Source organism: Lepisma saccharinum, chromosome 5, assembly GCF_977018435.1.
Source record: "Lepisma saccharinum chromosome 5, izLepSacc3.1, whole genome shotgun sequence".
NCBI lineage: Eukaryota > Metazoa > Arthropoda > Insecta > Zygentoma > Lepismatidae > Lepisma > Lepisma saccharinum.
Window position 1 is genome coordinate 72,247,830 of NC_139233.1, and position 16,379 is coordinate 72,264,208.

General features: G+C 38.7%; 1 protein-coding gene across 2 annotated transcripts in view; it reads left to right on the plus strand.

Moving 5' to 3' along the window:
- LOC145987877 (uncharacterized) overlaps positions 1-16,379 on the plus strand; it is a 366,758-nt gene that overhangs the window by 19,142 nt on the left and 331,237 nt on the right. For both annotated transcript variants that reach the window (XM_083122663.1, XM_083122656.1), the window contains exon 3: positions 1,738-2,262. In XM_083122663.1, coding sequence (XP_082978789.1) covers positions 1,886-2,262 — 377 coding nt within the window. In that variant the 5' untranslated portion in view covers positions 1,738-1,885. The remainder of the gene's footprint in view (positions 1-1,737; positions 2,263-16,379) is intronic.

Sequence of the window (16,379 nt, forward strand, 5' to 3'; positions counted from 1 at the left end):
ATTTTTGTTATTTCCATGTTTATTACTCAATTTATCTAATGCTTCAAAAATCGGACACATATCTGTAAACGTTTCTGTAAATATATTGTCATATGACTGTAAAATACAAGAAATGATTTTTCGATGGTCAATTATCACAGAACAAACATGCAGTTACTCAAATATAACAAAATCACATAGCAAAGTCGCACACAAAAAATGTCTGCACAATGTCAAAAAGGGGAAAGCATAATGGACGAAAATGTTTCATTATCACTTTTATCAGAATCCATATCTGATAATTCACTTCCCCTTCTAACTTCTTTAAGTGTGGCAATGACATTTCCATCTAAAACACGGATTGTCAAATCTGATTCTCGCACCAGGTTTCATACCAAAAGACTTATCTGAAGTGCATCGTATGGTCCTTGGTACCCATGAGTGGCTACTGCTCTGAAACTAAAATACAGCGAGCGAAGTGGCACCGGGGGTTACGTGATATTCCAAAATATGAAGCTACTGAAAAGGATAGAGAAGTGCATGTTATTATTTCTTCCGAGAACGAGAGCATTGTACTAAGCAGAAGGTCCCAGGGACTACGCCACACTTGTTACGGCTTAATGCTTTGATATCACCATAAGCATGAGTGTGAAATTTCGTGAGTTTAAAAACTGTTCTTGTCCATTTCTGAGAAATTACTAAAGATAGGAATATAAAATTCGGTGGAGAGAAACATCTTAACATATCATGATATAAAGCACCAGTGGTTGTGTGTGGGAACGTTCCAATAGTTGGCCATCTTTCTTGCCATGTAATCAAGAGGTCTCAGTTTCAATACCCAATTGAGACACACAGTGGTTTACATCTTAGTTTAAACTGTAGGTCCCGTCCTGATTAGCCATTATGTGCATAAAGTGGACTTAGAAACAAAACTCAGTAACTCAATGTTCCATAAGTCATATTAGTGTAACTTGTTAGACATATTTTTCCAGTAGAACATTCCTTGAAGCTCATGAAGTTTGTGAAGATCCTTATGGCTTTTGTAAAATAACTTCTCATGCAATCTGTGTAGTTTGCTCTTGTATGAACTGTGCAAAGCAGGATACTGATTGAAAATTGTCTACCACAAAGGTCATCCCGATATTAATGCCTCATGTGCTGTAAAAATTATGTGAAGGAGGAACAATTGGAAAGTTTGCGTGAAAATAAATAAATTTTGGGTAGCTAGTAAGGCTATTCAAAATATTGTCCTTTGTTGTTATTTTTTCCCCAAGAAATATTAGACTTTTTTCAATGCAACTGATGTTTGTAGGAATGTACCACTGCTACATAATACATTTCTCATTCACTTTGGTGCATTGTGGTAGTCACAGAGGTATACCGAATGCCAATTTTTGGAGGTAAAATTTCTATTTTCTACTTCTTTGTTTAACTTTCATTATTTGGAGGTACATTGTACAAATGTCACCTACACTACAAGCCTTGTCATTTCAAAGGAAACTCATTTCCCTACAACAAATAGTTCTCGAGGTATTTTTTGTTTTTTTACTTTGCACCAAAAGTTGGAAAAGTGTGAACTTGAAGAGTTTCCATCCTCAGAGGCTGTGCATTCACGAGAGACTCCATGATTTGCTTCTTTCTATGGGTTACTTTTACAAGTAATTATTATTATATTTATACTAAGTATACTATTGTACTTGGTAAAAGAATTCATGTCATCTTGCCCATCTCTGTATAAATATGTCTTTCTATTTTTAGTAGTGAACTACCAGATTTCAGTTTGAAATCACAACATGGGGCATCTAGTAAACATTGTATGCTGCTCAAAAACAGAAATGTCAAGACACTCGACACACTGTCAACTACAGCTAAAGAAATTTCAGCAGCAAGTGCAGAAGACTAGAGGATGGAGATTGAATCGTCATTCAATAATGAGTCAAAGGAATTTGATTTGGCTGTGGAAGATCCTTTAAAAGGCAACTTGAACTTGACCTGTGATAGAGAAAAAAGTGTATTAATTCCCTATTTGAAAGAGCCTGATTTTGAACTCAAATTCGAAGCACAAGAATTTGCAACAACTTGCAAGATGGAACATGAACTCACATCTGAGACAACCTTAGGACACTCTGTTAAATATCAGCAAGATGTAGTGGAGAATGAAATTAACAGAGAATTTGAAGAAGAGGCTCATACTATTAAGAGTAAAGAAATTTTCATTGCAGATAACCCTATCGAGCTTTCTGGTTTGAAAGCTGAAGATGATTTTGAAACTCCATGTCTGAGGTATGTATTTTATATAACTCACATTAGAACTTATCCTAATAATACACATAAAATTATAAAGGTTGTACATATAGTCCGGTGACACTAAAACATTTATTGTAAAGAAACTATTAGTGTTACTGAGTGATACAGCACATTAGTTGAACGAGTAAAGTTGATAGTTTTTTTTTTTTTGTGTGTGTGTGTGTGTGTGTGTGTGTGTGTGTGTGTGTGTGTCTGTCTGTCTGTCTGTCTGTCTGTCTGTCTGTCTGTCTGTCTGTCTGTCTGTCTGTCTGTCTGTCTGTCTGTCTGTCTGTCTGTCTGTCTGTCTGTCTGTCTGTCTGTCTGTCTGTCTGTCTGTCTGTCTGTCTGTCTGTCTGTCTGTCTGTCTGTCTGTCTGTCTGTCTGTCTGTCTGTCTGTCTGTCTGTCTGTCTGTCTGTCTGTCTGTCTGTCTGTCTGTCTGTCTGTCTGTCTGTCTGTCTGTCTGTCTGTCTGTCTGTCTGTCTGTCTGTCTGTCTGTCTGTCTGTCTGTCTGTCTGTCTGTCTGTCTGTCTGTCTGTCTGTCTGTCTGTCTGTCTGTCTGTCTGTCTGTCTGTCTGTCTGTCTGTCTGTCTGTCTGTCTGTCTGTCTGTCTGTCTGTCTGTCTGTCTGTCTGTCTGTCTGTCTGTCTGTCTGTCTGTCTGTCTGTCTGTCTGTCTGTCTGTCTGTCTGTCTGTCTGTCTGTCTGTCTGTCTGTCTGTCTGTCTGTCTGTCTGTCTGTCTGTCTGTCTGTCTGTCTGTCTGTCTGTCTGTCTGTCTGTCTGTCTGTCTGTCTGTCTGTCTGTCTGTCTGTCTGTCTGTCTGTCTGTCTGTCTGTCTGTCTGTCTGTCTGTCTGTCTGTCTGTCTGTCTGTCTGTCTGTCTGTCTGTCTGTCTGTCTGTCTGTCTGTCTGTCTGTCTGTCTGTCTGTCTGTCTGTCTGTCTGTCTGTCTGTCTGTCTGTCTGTCTGTCTGTCTGTCTGTCTGTCTGTCTGTCTGTCTGTCTGTCTGTCTGTCTGTCTGTCTGTCTGTCTGTCTGTCTGTCTGTCTGTCTGTCTGTCTGTCTGTCTGTCTGTCTGTCTGTCTGTCTGTCTGTCTGTCTGTCTGTCTGTCTGTCTGTCTGTCTGTCTGTCTGTCTGTCTGTCTGTCTGTCTGTGCGTGCGTGCGTTGGTTTACCCGTGTAAACGAGGACTTCCATGTGTTAACACATCAGCAGTCCGAGGACATTTTTTGCCGACCGTAGATGCGAGGACGTCCTCGGATCGTCTCGACAATATATTCAAGCATCCCAATGCTTTCTCAGTCTGTGGTCCTTTTCCCAGGCGTGGCTCGGAACGTAGGTCTGGTGCCTGTAGCGATATACACACTCACACAAATGTCCCTATATTAACGGTCTGTAGGCATAAGTAATACATCTCGGATTTCACACTCGGCTCTCCTCAAGGTCACGAAAGCCCGCCAAGGGTCCGGGGCGAGAGGGGGTGAAGTCCTCGGACTGAATGTCACGTGCTCGTCACAGTACTTCTCTACTGCCCCCACCTCCTCTCCACGCAGGGGACAAAGACCTCCCAGGGTGCACCGTGGACATGTGTTTACTATAATTCCCCCTCGCTTCTGGGAAGAAAGCTTCCACCGAGTCCATGCCCTTTCAGGTTTGCCTTTTGGTCATGTCGACGAAACCACTAAGAATGACAATTTTCCAGTTTTACTTCTCTTTGTAATCTGTACCATGATTTTAAAAATCATTTTCCCTTTTATACCCTTCTTTGTTTTTCTTTGCTTTTCACTCAGACGCATATGAATTATTCAATTGGAGGACACACCAAAGAGGACAAAAACATTCATAACTTACCAGTGGTTTCAACGCTTGATTCGTAGCTCATTAGGGGCGTAACTGCAGGATGGATGGAATGACAAGAGTCAGGGGTCGTGATATGAAGTGAGCCAACCCGCTTTTCTCTCGCTATTTATGTTTCTTTCTTCCCTCCCTTCCTTCCAATAAACCATTTTTAACCATTCAATTAAATACATAGCGCATGAGTTCTAATATCTTACAGAGGAAAATCACTTTCCTACATCCAGTTTTCCGGAAAATTGAAATTAATTAATATAATCTATTTTTGGATATATTATATTTTCAGTAATGTATTTTTCATATGCGTGGCATAGAAATCAATTCAGAACATCTCTTTTGCACGTAAGTGTTGAAAATTCAACGATCTTTCAATTTGCGAACAATTTGTACAAATCAATTGGGGATCTATCTTGAAACATTGGCAGGGGTCTCTAAGTTTGTAGTTAAGCCTCTGTAACTCGTACACTGTACACTTCCATTCCTTCGTGTTCTATATCGTTTTCGTGTTTAGGATTTAATTGTTCTTACTATTCTGCCGACAAATCAGGAAGCCAAAAGCATATATTTTTAGTAATTCTAAAAATTACGCCCTACTGTGACAGTAGATGCTAAACAAGTTGCAGCAGCATTTACAAGGTAAACGCGATACTCCACAGGCCTTTATCAATCGGAAATATCAATATTTAACTCTCATTTTAGATAGACAGACGAGCAGGTCGATATATTATATCCTATTGTAGAAAGTGATACTATTTTTAGTTCATAGAATGTTATCTCTGTATCTGTAATTGATTCCGTTATTTACCTGAAAGAAGGATCGGGCGTGCCAACGAGGACATGTTATCTAATGAAGATTATCAAGGGTCAATCGAGAATATACGAATATATAATGCATCATGTTCGTGTTCAGGAGGTGTTTCAGTATTCTAAATTTCAAAATCAGAAAACTAATAGTTTCCGCGATATTCAAACGTTAAAAATAACAGTTGTTGATTTTCGGGGGGGGGGGGGGGCGTCATCGGCCTTGGTGAGCGAGAAAGGTGAGAGAGAAATATTATAGGAGAGCTAAGCTACATTGTGTTCTACAAATACGCAACTATACCATACTAACTGAAATATTCATATTTGTTCGATACCATGTGTAAAGATCAGCGCTCGTACTGAAAAATTGTTAGGTGAGAGAAGTTGTTCTAGCCTTGGGGGTATTCTTTCCATAAAATATTCTATTGAGGAGGGGAATACAACTCCCCGAATACACTTAGAGCATTGGTAAAGATATAATAGCAAACACATTTATATTTATATACGTATATGGATATACACTAACACAGGGTGTCGTTGTGAAACACCGACATCCTTCCACAGCATGTAAACGACATCAATGTGAACGAAATTTTTCGATAACATTTTGTTCGTTGAGGTCTTATTTTGACAGTACGAGCCCTCAAAATATACCACTTTTATCCTGTATGCTTACAGCCATGAATCACATGCCGATGCCACTAACATTTTTTCTATTGTAAAACGACAAAATGTTTAATACGCTACTGACAGACAAGGAAGGATAGCCTCCAAGATATAAATATCTCTTAATAAAACTTATAAAATATGTAACGTAAAGGTATCAAACACGTTAAGCAACGTACGTGAATTGAACGAAATTTAAAATCAGGAATGTCGTTCTGTCAGATTCTCTGCTACCAACAGTCAACAAGGGGGTCCAATAAGGAAAAAAACAGGGAAAGCTGGAACAAATTTTATTATCTTCATAAAATGGTTCTTAACAATATATTAATTTTGCACGCCTGTACCACCCCAGATTTGGCCGCCATCTTGGATATTGGCCCTCAAAATAAGTTTTTTTTCCAAATATCTAACTTGGAAAGCATTTAGAGCAAAAGAGGTTATAACAAAAATTAATCTACATACAAATCTCTATAAAAAGGTTCTGTGCATTTTTCTTCTAGGATGCGCTGTTTAGGTGCTAGATGAGCTAGAAATTTTAAGTATTTTTTTCCGCGCCGATTTGGAAGTGCGGAGCTCGTGGAAACATGTTTTACATGAAGTTTTGTGGTAATTCTCTTCTATAATACTAGATTTTTTACATTTGTTCTTTCTCATAGAATGTCATTTATGGGTTCAATTGCTTTTATCACTGCATGCAGTGCTTACAGGATATAGTTTAGCGTCCCTGAGTGCAGGAGATAATATATTTTGTCAAAAATAGAAGATAACTTCAAAGGAACATATTGACTTGGTCCGAAAAGGTTATTTCACAATAAAACGCCCTTGTAATCAAGGGGTTCTGTATTCAATGCCCGGTGGAGGCACATTTCTCAGTGGTTTGGAGCACACTATAAACTGTAGGTCCAGTCCCGATTGTCTATCTGTGATTAAAGTAAACTTAAAACAACAATTCAAACCACAATAACACGATCAGAAAAGGTTTGGTCTGGGATCTTGTCAGATATGACGATGGAGCCGTCCGTGATGCGCTCCAAGAACAGTTGTGGGGATGGCAGAGGAATGATCAACTCAATGCTAACTAAGTGGATTTTTGGCATGTCTACTAGTTCACAGATAGGCAATTGGGAAACTGTTTGGGAAACCTGATGGTAAGAGACCAGTAGGAAGGCCAAGACGAAGATGGAGGGATAACGTTGCGATGGACCTAAAGGAAATCGGTAAGGATGGGAAAGATTGATCTTGCCCAGGATAGAGACAGATAGAAGGCTTGTGTTGCTGCAGCCATAAACCTTCGGGTTTAAGAAGGCTAGAGAGTTAGTTAGTTAGTTAGTTACCAGTTCACAGATAAAATGGATGAGCTGCATGTCGATGCACGAAAGTCTCGTACATAAAGAGATAAACAAGACTCTCAGTTCTTTTGTCAGTGATTCTCATCTTAGCCACCATTCCCTGCTTTTGATTGATTGTTTTGATTGCATTTGAGTTTTAAGTCCACTTTATACACAATATGGCTAATCGGGACTGGATTAAAGTGGGATTCGAACAACTATGTGCCTCCACTGGGTATCGAACCGGGGACCCCTTGATTACAAGGCGACAACATTACCACTACGCCATCGGGGATCCCTGCTTTTGATTGTATAAAGCCAATAGTTACAAGATTAATAGGGAATAAGAAAACCAATCCTTCCAATGCTCATGATGTTGGAATGTCTTCAATGTTGAGCATTTGGCAAATGTCAAGTTTGAACAAAATGAGAAAGATTCACAGAAGCGATCACTTCTGAAGTAAAAATCAGAGATGCGTTGTATCCAGTTTTAATTTAAATAATATTTTACTAAAAAATCAAGATCAATTCAGAGAAAACTTTAAGTACAAACTTGCCCCGTACCCCTTATAGCTGATGAGGTAAGGATGTGGAAAACGAAGAAGTCTTATCTTTATGATCTCTGTGTAGCACTCTCTGAAAGTATCACAACAGACAAGAAACTGCACAGTCTGAGTTTCATAAGGGGCCTTGAAGCTGTAGGAAAATTGGGCTAAAGTGTTCAATGATCTGTGAACATTGCAATATATTCATGTGTTCAAAATCCGACACTGTTCTATCCTCTGTCCTCGGAATCTCTGGAGCAAGGTCGCGTATTACAGTAGAGTAGGGAAGAAAGCGAGTGGGCGGAGCGAAGCAGTACACGCTCCTGTAAACGGCTAGTCCTTTCAGTTATTTTCCCACGCCACGCAACCCCGTTTCCTCTCACGTGTTCATTCCTCGAGCCCTCTCGAGTTACTACTTGCGCAGAGACTTGTTTTCATTCGCTGGCTCCATAGATTCCCGGGACAGAGTATAGAAGAGACGGAAGCTAATCTTAAGAGATAAATGCAACTTTTCGAAGCAAGCTGCACGTGTCGCTCCAACTGCGCCAAGTTCTCAATACCGTACATCGTAGCACGTCTGTTGTTCGCGCTTGCACGGGGAATGTTTTACTATAGACTAAAGGGGGACATGTCATCATCACTTCGGTTTGAAATCCCTGGGTAGATTATGGTCTGTAACTTTTGCTTCGATCTGAAAGCTCACGACAACTGTGATGATATTTTTCATATTTATTACAAGAATTCTTGCTGGTAAAAGACAAGGGATGGTTTGGTTTCTAACAGTAGCAAGAAATACAGACATTATATTCATTTGTTTTGTATTAAATACTATAAAATTATTGTTTACGAGTGATTAATATACATATATTACCACTTGAAAATACATTTTCAAGAAAGTCCTTAGAACATTTAGAATAGGTATTTTAGTACCTATGCAAGTTACAGTGCAAAAACGTTTCCTTGTCTTTCTCTCTTGCAAAGTGGAGTGAGGAAAAAAAAAGTAAAATTTCTCGCTCATTTAGCACCCAAAAGGCGCATCCTAGAAGAAAAATGCACAGAACCTTTTTGTAGAGAATTTTATGTAGATTCATTTTTCTCATAACCTCTTTCTATGCAATGCTTTCCAAGTGAGATATTTGCAAAAAAAAAAACTATTTTGGGCGCCATTTTTCCAAGATGGCGGCCAAATTTGGGTTGTAGAGCCGTGCAAAATTAATATGTTGTTAAGAACCCTTTCAGGAAAGCAATAAAATTTGTTCCAGTTTTCCCTGATTTCTTTCCTTATTGGACCCCAAAATCATCCCTTGTTGACTGGGCTATGATCCCGCTTCATGTCTTTAGTATGTTGGCATAGATGAATGAATCTGCAGTGCATGGTTACATATACACAAGATAAGAATATTATGTTTTTCGAGGGCTGGTGGATCTGAAATAGGTCCTGAAGTAGCAATAGTTATTACGGAAAATTGTTGTCTTGATATCCTCTACACGCAGCCAAATTTCGTTGATGGTTGAAGGGAAATTGAAAGGGGGTAATAATTACGCAATATTAATAACTAGTGTGCAGATTTTTGCCCATTTGCCTTTTCTATTCTTCTATAGCATAACGTAGGCTTCAATGTTATAAGTTCGTTTCATGGCGTTTCTAGTTCAAGAACGCATTTTCATCCTGCCTATAATTGCCTATTTTTTGGGCTAGTGCCTATTTTGCTTAACCGTGCCTGAAATGCCTATTCTGCAATTTCTGCTTACTTCGGCTTCCTCCCCCCCCTTTGACTTACCCTGCATTGAAGAAGGCAAGCCTTTGTTTAAATTGAACTGACTGAAATCTGATATTCGACAGATTTGAGGGAATGTCAGATCTTTGAAAATTCCAAATGTCGCTTAATCAGGGTAAGCAAACTGGAAATAGGTTGTTGACTCGTACTCCGACAAAACCCTGTTTTATTTCAACTGGAAGCTTGTAGGAGTCACAGTACTCATTTGTTTTGTTGTGCTTGTAAAAGGATATAAGGTGGCTACGCTTCAAATTTGTGAAGATATCCTTGGTTTCAAAATACCAAAGGACTAGGCGGCCCAAGGTTCCGCGTGTGATTCCTGTACTCGGTATTTCAGCAATTTCATTTAATGATCCTCCATCCTCATCGTCGCGATTCAGTAAAATGGCGGAAAGCAACGTAAGATAAGAAGCATATGAAATAACGGTTCACAAAGAGTGACAATTTTTTAATGGCAGAATTTTTAGCCAATTTTAGTGCAATTTTTAATTTTTAATTTTAGGATGCCTTTTAAGTGCCTATTTCAGTGCTTTTTAAGTGTATTTTGATCCTTTTGGGCGCCTATTTTTCTGCCTATTTGAGCTATTTCTAGTGCCTACATATCCGCACCCTATTAATAACTATGTGAGTTTTAGTGTATAATTTTACGAAGAATTGAAGGTGTATACATATTCATTTTTCAAAATATAAGGGCCTCGTGCTTCCTAACAACGGCTCTGGCATCGGGCACTGATGTAAGTCAGCCATGTCAAGCTCGCGGCCCGCAGCATCTCTTGATGAGGCTCGCCTTGACGCTACCTACATTTCATGCATAGAGGACTATATATACCGGTACAATTGAAGTTACCCCGTTTTTTTTCCTCATAAAGCAAGCGTCGACTCATCGAAACTTCACCAGATTAACCTATTTCCCTACATTCTTGCATTCCATTAAAAGGGGGAGGAGGCTGCCTATTAAGCAAGTTTATTGACAGGTTGGTTCTGAAGTATAGAAATATCTTGCTGGCTGGTGGAGACGAGCAGGGACACTTTCTGTCGCCAACGAGACAATTGCGAAGGTTTTGCCTTGAAGAAATTTCAGTTTCTGGAAAAGTTTCACACAACCTTGCCGCTGCGTAATACTTGTGGGTAGTAAGAAAATTACTATAGAAGAGGAATGTAGAATTTTTCAAACGAAATAGCAGATTGCATATTTTTGTTGTGAAAAGTGTTGATATTTTGTTTCCTCATAACGTGTATTCACTCAAAAATATTTCTTTGTTACGAAATAAAATTGTCGATCGCCTTGGTGGAGTGGTTATGTTATCACAGTGTCGCGGTGCGACTCGACTCGAGGGTTCCCAAGTTCGAATCCCAGCCTGGATATGTGTGTGTTCTTTGTGAGTGCCCTTTCTTCCATTTCATCATATTGTCACGCATCATCGCCGTCGCCGTTAGACAAAAGTGACACAAAAGCGATGCTAGATAACAAAAATCGAAATAAAATCAAAGGCTAAAGTATCAGAATTACAGATGAGGAGAGGATTGGACACTTAACAAGCTATGTCAAAACGAAAAATTGAAATCATAATTTTAAGTTGTTTTTTTTCTTCAAATAGATGAAAGTATGAACGTCTGTGGGCTTGCTCAGTTAGCTGTATTTACTCGTGGATGCGAGTCTCATCTCAGTGTGACAGAATAACTGCTTGTCATGATTTCCCTCCGTGACACAACAGAAATATTTTCATTGACGTAGAGATCATTTAGCAAAGATACAGTATTCCTTTATCTAAGTTAGTAACTATATATTTTACAATTTACACATACAAGTTATAAGTAACTTAAAACTTGATTAATTTGATTGTTTATTGATTTCTTTATTTTACTTCGCTTTTTGCTTTTGGTTAAACACGAAGATATGGATGAGCGATGATATGATGAAAGGGACTCTCACAAAAACATTGATGCCCAGGCCGAGATTCGAACACAGGACTCTCAGGACACAGGAAATCATAAATTTCGGATATGTCTTTGTTGAGAAAATTCTTGTTGTTTCCCTCAGGCATTCTGCAGGTGGTTGGATTCGATTTTGTTTTTACGTCCGTTTCAAGATTATTTCCAATGTTGTTGGTTTTTTTATTTCTTTATTTCTTATTTAAGGAGAATACTATTTTTTGGATTGTAATAACGAAATACTGAGACTGATATAGAATAGATTTCAAATGAAGGAAGTGCACTAAGTTCTGTATAATCGTCGTAGAAGGAAACTTTGTTCTATGAGGGGACTCCCCGATGGTACAGTGGTAGCGTCGTCGCCTTGTAATCAAGGGGTCCCGGGTTCGATACCCGGTGAAGACACATTGTGATTTGAACCCCACTTTAAACTGTGGGTCCAGTCCCGATTAGCCTTTCTGTAAATCAGATGAAGGAATGTTGTAGCTGTTCTTTTTATTCTGTAAATTTAGCCTTCAAGTTTATGAGCAAAATACATGTAGTATCTACTGTCTATATTTTCACTCGTTATTAAACACATTTCACAAAGTAGTTTTATCAAACTTCAGAGGGAAGCTGACAGCAATGTCAGGGTGGCGGCAGCTTGTCTACGACCAGGGTGTATTCCGAGACTATTTTTCGCCGTTCCCCACTGACAAAGGTTTCGCTTTGAACAATGGACACCGTTGCTTCAGGGGGCAAACACCAAACATAGGGCGAGGTTGACCTGCAGTAGCGAACTCCATAGGTGCCTGTAAGAGTAAGAGTAAGTATTGCCAGGGTCAGGGTATTTCTTGAATTATGAGATAACTGTAATCTTTGTCTGATTTTTTATCATGTGATAACGTTTCCCTGAAAGGTGAAACACAAATTTTGCCCAAAACTCTTCAGCGTTTCGAAGATGGTTGTCCTTAAAATCTTTGAAAAGGCTTGCTCGAAACAGGATGCTGGATGCAAACTGCCTCATTTGGCTGTTCTTGCCATTGAGAAGAAATGTCAAGTACTGGACGTACCAAAGGTGCGCAATGTGTTCTCCAAAGCACATAGAGCAGAATTCTCCTGCAGGAGAATTGCACTTCACTAAGTGCCTCACATTGTTTCTAATACTTAAGAAGATTCATTTCTTCCAACGTCACGTTTATTTTGCAAGAAAATTAAATTCTTAGAAGCATTATTTTCATCATTTATATTATTATCTTATAACTTAAATATTTATATCAGTAGTTTCATCTCAAGAAAGACGATGAATTATAAAATTTTGAATGTTTTGCAATACTGAAATAGGCCACTAGAGACAACGCAACTTACCAATAAAAAATAATTAATGTCTTTATTAAAACGAATCATGTGGAGATAAACTCGTAATCAAGAAGTAAATTTAGGCAGTAAACGTCCACTCTAAATAAAAGACGCACACAAAACACCATACATGAATATAATAATAATTATTATTATAATTATTATTATATAAGTATATATATGTGTAGTGTTTTCGGGCGTTTTAATGTGACTGCCCCCTTACAATATTTTGTTGCCAGCCTCCCCCCCACCCCCCAGTCACATTTCCCTGGCGCCGGCACTGGTTGGAAGTAAATTTATTAGGACGAGGAAAGTAACATTAGCTGTTGACAGTGTTGCACCAAAGGACGTGATATGTGCTACTGTTTGTATAAATGATAGGAAATTTAAGCAAAAATTTATAATTGTTGAGACTTGAGAGTTGTTTCCTTCATTTGATCGTAGGAAGAGGTTTTCTGAGACAGAGTGGGATTATTTTACACATACATGAGAAAGGGTGGTTGTTTAAAGATAGAGACGTATTTTGCACATTTTTTAAAAGTTCAGATAAAACGAGAATTTAGCCTTACTGTTATGAAAAGAAATAACGCAGTACGGGGAAATAATAACTTCACATTTTTCGCACCTGGTGGGATGCAACACAAGAGTATTGCAGGAAGTCTATGAACGAGGATGAAGAAGGATATGTGAAATTTGACTTACCTGCGGGTGAATTAGTTTATTCTAATATTCTTAAGGTTGATATTGTTTCTTTTTGTTTTTTTGAAGTCCACTTGATTCGCAAATAGGCTAAATCGCGAACCGACCTACAGTTTAAAGTGCGATCCGATCCACTTTGTGGCTCCATTGAGTATCGACGCGAGGACCCTTCATTACAAGACATCGACGTTATTACTACGCCATCGGGGAGGCACCCAATTTACACAAATATGTTGATTCCAATAACACGTTATATGCATAATCTGATAATGATGCACTTTGGGTGCATCTAAACATATTTTTTTCACTATAGCATGTCTAAAAGAATCATTGAAGTTGAGATTTTTATAACTTCAGGAGGCACGGCTCTGTAAACGTGCGATATAAAATTAATGCAGGTTTGCCTTCCATACGTGGTGGTTTTGTCACGTTTCTTCGCTTCGTAAAACATACACTTTTGCAGGAAAGGCTTCTTGCATCCTCCTGGGGCCTTGCTCTAGCTAAACAAAAAATATATTTGTTTAGCATAATCGAGGGTTACATATTCCTGCCGAACTTACTAAAAAACAAGGATTCTATTGGGATCATACTGCTTTAAATGACAGTATCCATGAAGTTTTATGTACGCTACTACTTATAATAATGAGCATAAAATAGTAATCAGGAACTTTATTTTTCGTCAACTGGATGTAACATATTTTTTTTTTATTCAGCAAATATTCAATTCATCACCTTTTTTTACATTAATTTTCTTGCCAGGACAGCTGTTTTTATGCAGATTTTGACGATCTTAACTACACGTAAGCTAGATAATAGCTAATATTTGTGCTGTTATATTACTATTCTTCTACCATCTTTGTAACATGTCATGCAATAACAATAATAGAATTGATTAATTTACATATTCAAGTGAATAGACCTATGAAGTATATTAATGCATTAATTTAAACATTTGCTTAATTGTTGTCGTTAATGTTAGTCTTATCATTTTTTCTGAAACACTTGGCTCAGATACCCTCCCCCGACATATATTTCTAGATGTGTTCTTGCCGAAGGATAAATTAGATCAAGCGGTGGTGGTACCGGACTTAGAGGCTAAAGGGAAAACATAGAAGTATGTGCGTCATAAGCTGGGCATAAGAAACAGCAAAATATCACAAAGAAACACTTTTTGAAACTTATGTCATAGAAGATGTTTAACAATATAGCAGTAATGAAAAAAGAGCACTCACTTATACCGTGTTTATTACAACCTGTCCGGCTTCCCGCGGTAGCTGATCGCTGGCTTTTCTAGCATAATAAACCAAGCGGTGTTGCTGCTGAAGACCGCCTGAACTCCGTGCTGGGGAAAGCCAAAGCCAGGCAGCAAATTAAAATACGCAACGTGACAACAACGTCTACGTAAGCTCCTCTCTTCTGGCTTCCATTCGCTCCTCGCTGCCCAGCAGACGACTTTTTTCTAGTTTCTCATTGGCACCAAAACTGTCGAGCGATCGCTAGCGCGGGAAACGGGACAGGTTCTAACAAACTTGGTATAAATGTAAGATGGATAGACAGTTGTATGAACCGAGAAAAACCACAAGGTAGATTTCATAAGATACCTAGCAATCAGTAACCAACAAACTGCATTTTTAATATTAATGTCCTCATGATTAACGAACCTTATTTATTCTCACCACTCAATGGGTAAAATATTTGGAGCTTTATCCAACTTTCCGGAAAAATATTGTGTTTCTGCTACTTTTGACTTTTGTTGGCATGATATCCCGGATCACTTTTACGAGACGAGACGGGATGAGACGAGACGAGACAGAACCCTTCGAGACGGGACAAACGAATATTTTCGAGACGAGACACGAGACGAGACAGGATTTTCACGAGACGGGACGGGACAGACCAAAGTCTCGTCTCGTCTCGTCTCGTGGGCAACACTATTTGTAAAAGATGCTCTATCATTATACCAAAGAGAACAGAACTTTCTTGTAAAAGTCTGTACTTGTAACAACATACTGTGTGAGAGATTCCCAAAATAAACCAATATCAATTCAGGTAGGCATAGGAGCGGACTTCCTTGCGTAGTGGTTTTCAGAGCACGCTACGATGCCAGGGGTCCTGAATTCGGATCCCTGCCTGGTGTTGATTGTTCTTTGTGAGTGTCCCTTCATCAATTTCATAAATCATCACTCATACTCACCGTCTTGATTAGCCAAAAGTGCCAGAAAGGCGACGTAAATAACCTAGTATCAAGTAATCTCAAATAGATCTAGGAAAAGCAGGTTTAGGTTATTTCCATCATCTTAATATTGTTCCTGCAAAAAAATCAATTTATTTTTGTCATAATCATGGCCATTGTTTCAAAGGAATTTAAAAATATCAGACAAAAATTTATATTTTCGGGTGCTTTACCTTGCAAGCATAATTGCGTACTCCAGATGCGCTTCGTTTTCTTTGGATTGTGGTGTGGTGACCAGTTTTTTTTTAAAGAAAAAATAACGTGTAAGTAGGGATAAATCCAGAATTTTTCTAGCAACATGTTAATACAACCTCAGCGACAACTGTTGCCTTTGCACACGGACATTAGATTTTGATTTAGAACCCATTTGTTTTAGTAATTCCGTTTCACTTCTTTTGAGTTTTGATTGAGTTGGTGTCTTGAGTCCACTTTATGCACAGTAAGGCTAATTGGGACTGGTTTTATAGTGGGATCCGAACCACTATGTGCCTCCATCGGGTATCGAACACGAGACCCCTTGTTTACGTTTCTCTTCTTTTGACTGATGCCAAGTACGAGGGACGATTATTGTGTTGGGGCAAGGGAAGAGATGCATGCTTGTCCCAATAGCCAGTCCGTCCTACGGCCGTATAGTATTTTTCACATCTTTGGTACGGCCTTTAATAGTTACGTACACTCATTGAAATGCGTTTCTAATCACATGTGATTGAAAAATTCAGATGTTTTTCACAGCTTCTAGAGTTCCGCTTCATACTCGTCAATGTTACATTTTATTATTATTACGTGCCACAATCCAACTTGTCAGGTGCAATCTTCGAAATTCGAATATCCTTGAAGATTGATTGATTGATTTGGTGTTTTAAGTCCACTTTATGCACTGTAAAGCTAATCGGGACTGGACCTACAATTTAAAGTGGGATCCGAACCACTACGAGCCTCCATCGGG